The sequence below is a fragment of the Montipora foliosa genome, chromosome 1, assembly GCF_036669935.1.
Source record: "Montipora foliosa isolate CH-2021 chromosome 1, ASM3666993v2, whole genome shotgun sequence".
NCBI lineage: Eukaryota > Metazoa > Cnidaria > Anthozoa > Scleractinia > Acroporidae > Montipora > Montipora foliosa.
Window position 1 is genome coordinate 69,890,493 of NC_090869.1, and position 8,608 is coordinate 69,899,100.

General features: G+C 42.3%; 1 protein-coding gene across 1 annotated transcript in view; it reads left to right on the forward strand.

The window, feature by feature from the left end:
• The window catches only part of LOC138007268 (guanylate-binding protein 6-like), a 14,484-nt gene extending 7,913 nt beyond the window's left edge, over positions 1 to 6,571 (forward strand). Inside the window, exons 5-10 of the mRNA XM_068854077.1 lie at positions 1 to 132; positions 544 to 694; positions 1,312 to 1,572; positions 1,948 to 2,070; positions 5,139 to 5,186; positions 5,490 to 6,571. The exon at positions 1 to 132 is cut by the window's left edge and continues 4 nt beyond it. Of these exons, the coding sequence (XP_068710178.1) occupies positions 1 to 132; positions 544 to 694; positions 1,312 to 1,572; positions 1,948 to 2,070; positions 5,139 to 5,186; positions 5,490 to 5,741 (967 nt within the window). The 3' untranslated portion in view covers positions 5,742 to 6,571. The remainder of the gene's footprint in view (positions 133 to 543; positions 695 to 1,311; positions 1,573 to 1,947; positions 2,071 to 5,138; positions 5,187 to 5,489) is intronic.
• Positions 6,572 to 8,608: the final 2,037 nt, after the last annotated feature.

Genomic DNA, 8,608 nt, shown 5'->3' on the forward strand with positions numbered 1-8,608 from the left:
AGCCACATTGTTTGAGGAATACGTTCGAGCAATTAATTCACCAGGAGCGGTGCCTATTGTTCAGAGTGCTTGGGATGCTTTTACAAAAACCCGCTGCACAGAGGCTCTTGCAGATGCCAAAGCTGTTTATGAGTAAGCTGAACATAATGACTGTACATAGTTTATTGGGCTGGGCGAGCCGACGACCCTCTCTAACTTGGATGCTAAACAATTATTAAACGGAGTATAATTTATGATGTGAAGAGCTACGCAGATCGAATTGGATGTTACATCGACCAAGAAAATTCTTCATTTTAGTCTCAAGAATTCATGATGTTGGAGATACAAGGCAATAGAAGTAACACAACGAAAAGAAAAAGAACAAAACTCCACATCCCATGGTAGAAGAGAAAAAAGTGTGTAAAGTGTAGCCAATAGATCTACCCAGCCATTACATCATAGGGCCATATTTGGTAGCATTTAGGTGCACATAGTTGTCGTATCAAGAAGTTCAACTCTCCCAACCTTATCCAGTTATCTTCAATGTTTTCGTTTTTATTTCAGCGGAGGAATGAAAGACTTGCGCCTCCCTTGTGATGACAAGAAAATTCGTCACCATCACGAAGAGCAATTGATTGAAGCTCTGAGTTTCTTTGAAAATCTAACCGAAGAAATCGAAGCTGCAGCAAGGTGGAATTATATTGAAGAATTAGCGGTAGGCGTTTATTTGTACTGAAGTAGAACTTTGTGTTTAAGACAAAGTGACCTTTCCTTAAAAGAGAATGCGAATAGAAAACAAAGTTTACAAAACTAGTAAAGGGCGTTCGATCTCTAGTAAAGTAATATTTATTATGTACTAATACCCCAGCCCGGCGAGAAATATTCAAGGAAAGTGGACTTGTGGGGTGTTTTCAGGCAGTGTCATATTGAACACAACAATAAGGTTTACTGAATAGCTCAACATTTTGGTAATGGAGCTCGGTGGTATACTCGCGATGACCAAAACGAGTTGTGCAGCGAAATTGAACAACTTCGCAGTAAGTCGCCACTTAATTTTGAGCCTGCAAACACTGGACATTTTCAGTTGGCTACTATAGCCAGTCCAAGATGGCGTCCAAACCCTAACAGAAAAGAAGTGACACGAAATGGTATACGTCTGCCTAACGTGGAACACGATAACCGGGAATAAAAATTTCGTTTGAAGCGGATGGCGTTATACTTGTCTGTCGGAAGGAGGATTCGCTGATTGCTTTGGTTTGCATTGCTCTGCGTGATTAGACTGTTTCCGCCTGTTGTGATTGGCCAGAGTAATGATTTCGATTCTTTTACCAGGACTACGCAAGTGATGCAGAAAGTGCATTGTTGAGAGCCAACAACAGTCGAACAGATCAGGGATGTGAAGAACTGATTAAGAGTTTGCGTGAGATATATTTGGAGCCAGTACTGATTGACCTCCGAGATCCCGAGAAGACTGATTTCCGAGTTTTGGAGGAGCGCCTGAGGTCAGCGTATGGAAAAATTGACAGTGACTTTTGGAAACAAGCACCAGGATCCAGGAGTCTGTCTTCCAACTGGGCGTATGTTTATGAACTGGTATGATGGCTTTTTTCGTAGCCAAAAATTGATTTCGTCGTTTATTCAGTATTTTCCTCCATTTGCAGCTGTGGTTGTTCAAAGGTAATCCAAGACTTTCAGCTTCTGGATTCCACGCTGTAGGTGTCTGGATTCTGAATTCCGGACTCCACCCAAAATAATTCATCACCAAATTTATCTTTTAACCTTTAAAAGTGGCTTGCTCCCAATCGTTATCGTTCGTAGGATTCGAGGGTTCGGTTCCGATTTTGACAAACAAAAAAATATTCCCTGGATTTCGTATTCCAGATTACTTTGTAGGTAGCAGGATGGAGGGAACTACTGTTTGTCGGCCGTTAATTGTCTTTAATTTGATTTATTCCTATTTTATTGCAGAAACATAGTGAGGAGATGAAACAACATCTAGATATGCTTAAAACAAGGAGAGAGTATTTTGAAAAAATCGCATCTGAGAGAGTAGCCAGAGAACTTGAAGCTGAGGAAACAGAGAAAATACGGGTACGGTACTTTTATTCTGATCTTTGCTTCGTTAATCATTCGAGAACACGCTCATGAAATATATACACCTTGGAATAAGAAGATATAACGAAGAGACAAAATTTCTCTGTTACTCCGAGTTTCGTGCTCACGCACTCATCAGACAGTAGCTGTCTGATGAGTGCGTGAGCACGAAACTCGGAGTAACAGAGAATTTTGTCTCTTCGTTATATCTTCTTATTCAAAGCTCTACACTGAAAAAGTGTATTGAGCACTGTTTAACGGCATTAGCCACTTTATTACACGTATACACCTTGGAATATAATAATAGTGCAACCTACAGAATAGTGCAATGGAATGAATTGCGATGTTTTGTTGTGGTTGTGTCTCTAAAATGAATGGCAATCAAATGATTCATTCATTCATTAATTCGTTGTTTTAGTCCATCGAATCCTTCCAGATCCATCCGGACGGGAATCACTCAATATCGCCGTTTCACGGCATCTGTAAATAGTCGGTCCTTCTCAGTGTTTTGAGTCTTCGCAACCTGGTGAATTAGTGGAACTTTCTGGTAGAAACCACGCTTATCTAGCGTGAATAGTAACTGTTTTCGGGCTTGATTGTCCGAGATATTTCCTTTGCACTGATTTCAGTGATTTTACGAAGTCTGATACTGGAATGGTGTTGCAAACGGCACGGAGTTTCTTGGTTGACCACTTGAACCGGAAATTCTCGTCATTATCACTTGCGCTTTTAGCGCGGGCCCAACCGTTTCGGATCATCGAACGGAGAAATTGGTTCTACAGAGCGTCGATTCTGTAAAGGTTTCGCGCTGTAATTGTCCAGCATTGGCAGCCGTGGGTGAGACGGGACCTCAATTCGGCGTTAAAGACTAGGATTCCTGTAGCAAGCCTGATTTTGTAATTGCAGAAGAATCTTTTTCTGGATGCAAATTTTGCCACAGCTTATTCAATTAGCGTGTTGATTTCTGCGTCACCGGTGTCGTTGTTATCGAACCGGATTTGAGCGCCGTGGTAACGGAACTTCCACAAGCACGTCGGGTTCGAAAATGACCATTCTTCAGGTACCTGTCGAGTGCGCCAGACCTCGAGAATTAGCTGATACAGCTGCTGTAGAAACTGTGGGCAGCTGCAGTCTCGGGCGTGTTTCAGGAACTTGCTCGGGATATCAGTAATGGCTTTACGGTTTTTTGCCGTTTTACAGGCGTCGTCTCGTCTAGAGTTGGTGGATCGTGGTTTACCGGATTTTGTACTGAAAGTTGCTGTAGGTTGGCAATAAACTGCGGCGGAGGTTGTGAGATGAGAGCAGCGGGTGTGTTTTGAAGTGGCGGTGCTGCGAAGTGCTGCTTGAAGTGTGTGAGTAGCTTGTCTGGCCTACAACCGTGGGACGGTTTGAAGCGCTGGAGGTTGGCAAAATCCTTCTCGATTTGGCGGTAAACTGCGTTTATGTTGATTCGAGAAGCTTTGTTGTCGTAGAAGATGTTACCAAGTTGCCGTGAACATGCTCGAATGGCTCTGTGTACCTGCCGGATCGCAGCTGGATCGGCGTTGTCCGCGTGTAACTGATCTTTTCGTGATCGAAGGTCTCACATTTGCTGATCATCAGCCCATGGGGCTTGAGCTTGGTCATGCGTGTATTTTAGAAGTGTTTCGGCTGCGGCTTGTTGAAGGCATTCGGTTAACTGAGTGTTTGCTTCATCGACGGTTACGGGTGTTCTGTGCGTCGCCGCGATTTTGGTTACTGCTTGTTCATAGCTAGCTTTAACCTCGAAATCCTGAAACGCGCCAATATCATGACCGTCCGTTTCGGGCGATGTGGTCGATAGCGTTCAATACTTGGTCTGCGTGTGCGCGCTTTTGTAACTAGGAGTCGGTGATCTGTCTCGAAGTCCGCGGCACAGTGCACTCTGCAGTTCGTGGTGTATTGTCTGAAAACAGCTTCACATCACGTAGTCCAGGCAACTCTTCGTTTTGTTGTCATTTGACCTCCATGTCCAATGACGACTCCAGTCATTCTTGAACCAACTGTTCAACACTGATAAGTTGACCTGCCTGCAGTAGTCGAGCAGTCGATCGCCATGATCATTGTTAGAAGCGTTTGGAGTGATTTTTCAGGCCTGAATGCATAGTGTCCATCCGAAATCTGCGTTTGTGCGTTCATATCTCCAAGTACGACTAGTTTTTTTCTGGGATCGATTTTGAAGATGATTCCGACACCGTTCTTGCGAGCGTTTGCCGGGCATGACCAGTGGAACTCGAATTTCTCGGTTTTGTTGGTTTGTGGGTTGGTGGTCTCGATTATTCTGCTGTCATTGCCGATTTTCTTGACTTCTGCACCGCACAAACTGTTAAGCCGACTTTGACACTTGTCTCACTATCTCTTGACATTGGTCGTCGGTTGATGCAGTCCTCACATTGATGGTACCAAACTTCCATTGATGTCGTCGAAACTTTTTGGATTTGGAACTAGCAGGAGTTGTTAAAGACCGTGCTTGCATTGAGCCGGAAACTGTACAGAAGCTGTGTGTGGTGGTGAGTGACTGTTCGCTAGGTTACTCGGCCTCAGAAGAATAGACTGTTGCTCTAGTGACCGCTAACAATCTTGGTGGTGTTCTGTGGTTGCGTTTGTACACGTTTTAGACTCAGTCGATCCAGGGGACAGGTGACTCGTTTTTGGTGTTGACTTAGACTGATAACCGCTCTCAAGCTGATGCTGAGCTGCGGCGAGTCGGACCGGCTGTGTAGAATTGACGAAATTTTACTGTTTGATGGCTTCGCGGGCGATGCGAGGGTTGCACCTAGTTCGTTTCGTGAATGTAGTATCATATCTCGCAGTATCGTAGTATCGTATCTCGTCGTCTCCCAAGTGATGACCTTTTCTGTTACGAAACGTTTACACTAGGAAAAAAGATTCCAGGGGTCCTAACAAGAGCCGAAACTATGAGCTTCCGATTACCACCGTTATTTCTTCAACTCCCCTCCGAGGCTTCGCGCTCTCTTGTTACCCCCGAACAAGTGAGACTGCTCGTAAGTTTTTAAATATTGTTCTATTGGTAAACTCTTTTTCAGCGTGGGAATGCATCTTTGAGAGAAAGCAAAGAGGATTTTAAACGCACAGTAAGTATTGTCAATCTAGATTAAACTCAAATTTATGACTTGTGCAAACCCAGGCGCTGGAGGCGGTGCGTGATATAACTCACACTGGACCTATAGAACGGAGGACGAGGACGACTACGAGTACGAGTTTTCGGTTCTGAGCACGCGCACTTCGAAAAATGTCGGTCCCCAAACCTTATGCGCATGCTCAGTACGGAAACCTCGTCCTCCGATCTAAATGTCCCGACTTCCTTGACACGTGCTGCTTACTTACACACAGCATGGTTGGTTCAATTGGTCAAGCTACCTTATTTGTCTGAATAGATCTCTCAACTTCAAAGCCAACACACCGAGGACAAAGAAGAGCTTCAGCGAATCATGGCGGAGCAAATGCGATTACAAGAGCAAGAGGCACAGGCAGCCATCACTAGAGCCAGAGAAAGGGCAGAAACAGAGAAACAGCAACATGTCAATCAGAAAAGACGACTAGAAGCAAAGATAGAGGAAACAAGGGAGAGAATTCGCAGTCAGGAGAAAACGATAAGCGATCTGCAAGAACAACTCCGAAGAATGTAATTTCATGACTTTAGGTTTCTCACATAATCATTCAGTACACTAGATATATGCTTAAACATTTTATGAGTACTTTGAGTTAAAGCGAGGAATTAAGGTGGAAAGCTTGATATCCAGTTTGATTAAATGATGAAAAAGTTAACTAAAGTAAAGACAAAACAATCTTCAAGTTGGCAGTGGTTTTAATGATACTAATGATAATGATAACGGTATTAATAATCATAATGATATTGATAAAGGGGCCACTGATAGAAAAGGCGTAACTATGACGGCTGCCTTTGATGTAGGACCGGTTAGACGTTCTTGTGAATGTGATCGGAGTGAATGGAGATGACAACGTTTATAGAGAAGGTCAGATACGTCTTGTTTACTTTATACTAAGTGCGACGTAGGGATTTAAAAAGCAAAACTTATGAAAACGAACGAGTGAGTTTTCCAACGAGTGAATAAAAATCCATTACCTGCTGATAGTTTTAATAGGTATAGAATAAAGGTGATACCGAGTAATTGCATGGTGTCTATACGAAAGGCAACAAATGCAAGGAATCGTTGTATACTTGTAATATTTCGATATAATTCTATATCATCTTCAGACTGAGGTGAAATACAGGTAGCAGAAATTTAAATACTGCGAGATGGTACATCAGCATAAGCATCTGAAAATACAAAACAAAGGACGAAACTGTCAAGACAGTCTTGACAGTGTTGTCCTTTGTTTTGTATTTTCACGTACTTTTGCTGATGTAGAATGCTATACACAAAGCTGATTGGACGTGTCTCTTTTTTCACCACTTTTACAAGGTTTATTGCCTTAAATTCTCGCTTATATACAATGTTATTTAAAGTTTTTTTTCATTTTAATTCTGAAAAATTGCTCTGGCTTTTGATGAACTTAGCCACGGTTTTCGCCGGCACTTGCTCGGTTGGTTTGCGGCACATTTAACATTGTACGATAGAAAACGGGATTCAACACGTACAAACAATTTGAAAAAGTAATGCAAACAAGAATAGCCGTGTTGATTCCTGTATTTTTCTGAACATTTCCTATCTTAGCGATGAGGGAACTTATCATGATGGGAATTTTAAACAACACATAAGAGCCACATTTAAAGCCAGTTGAGTCAGCCTTTTCTCTTGACGTTGATGTGCAGAAGTTGAGGAATCTACTGGAGAAGAACGAATTTTATTTACAATACGAATTGATGTCACAAGGACCAGTGTTATGGTGAGGATATCGACTTGGCCAAAAACAGCTGCGGTTATCTCAAAGATCTTAGGGCGTTTACTCTTGTTGTTGACGTGATAAAGTGAAAAGCAAACGAATGGCTCATTTCGAAGCAAAGTGGCAAACACGATGGGAAGTATAAGGACTACAAGCCATGTTGAAGCTATAACCTTTTTCACATTTCTTGCTGTAAGGCGTCTAGAATGTGGGCGAAGAACACCATCCTGACGATCAAGCGCCATTAGACACAAAGTTAGCGAGTTGAGAAGCCTGACAGAAGAACTCAAACAGATATTCACCAAACAAATCGCAAAAGGCAAAGTATGAATTGGAAAATACTGGATAACTGTCATTAATATCAACAGGGGCATGCAACACAGCGCCGATACGAGTCCGGTCAGAGCGAGACTACCCAGTAAAAAATGGGGCACTTTCCGAAGATTTCTCGGTCGCCGCCATAGCAATATGCAAATGCAAAAGTTGCCAGCCGTGCCTCCAAACATGTTGATGCTTGTGATTAGTAAGACAAAAAACGCAAGAGCTTCTGGGAACTGTGTTGTTTGGATGTCGCTAGAGGTGAAGGAATTAGATATGAAACTCGTTGAGTTGTTCATAACTAAAACGAGGCACGGTCCACAGCCTTGCTCCAACAACTAGTGTTTGATTCATTTCTTGTACAAAGGCATGAGGGTGTTCCGGCAGGATATGCGTACGCTTTTGGGAATGAAACTTGATTGCCAAGCTGGGCCTATTCTCCTACATTGAACTCGGATTTTAAAACAATAAGTTAAGTCTTTATTAATGAATCTGCTTGGTGGTAATTTATGCACTGTTACTCTGGTAAATTCCGTTTGTCCTGACTTGGAATGTCAACTGTCCAGGGAATCAATCACCCAAACAGTTAAATCAATAGCGCCAAATTATGGGTCTTTCTGCAGGTACCGGAAAGCATTGTGTTTTTGGTCACTTGGGATTAGTCTTTATTTGGAGTTGTTTTGTTTTCTGTCTTTTGTTTCTTTTGTGTTACGTAATTTGAGCTCCGGTACTTGCAGAAGCTGCCCAAATTAAAAAAAAAAAAAAACAGCTGCCACAACTTATTTTAATTAACAACTAGAATGGTGGTGGGATTTCCGAGCTAATATATTTACCCTCTAGTGTCCTGTTGTGAAGCGTGGTTACCTGGGAGCTTTTAAAATCACTGAAAAAGCTTTCTGGACCACACTGGACATCAGAACAGTCACAAATATAGAGAAAACCATTAATGAATGTCTTGAATAAAAATTCTGCAAGAATTGGAACCACGGTTAATAATCACTTTCGATTTTTTGTATGATTACTGTTGACATCCGTCGATAATCCCTTAACCCCGCCGCACTGATTATTTTTTTTTTTTGCAATGAACAAACATTTAAATACAGGTGATTGCCTGCTGATATCCGTCAAAACATGCTTTATCGGGCTGCATACGTTATTTTCGGGAAAAAAAAAAAACCTTCTCTCTTGAGATCGTTCACAGTTATTCGCGTTCGGAGGAAATCGCATCACTTGTGCAAAAGTACCCTTCTTGCACTCAGATGATGAGATTAGTTTGTAAACTTTCATCCTGCACCGGTAGGTAGGTAGGTAGATAGATAGATAGATAGAT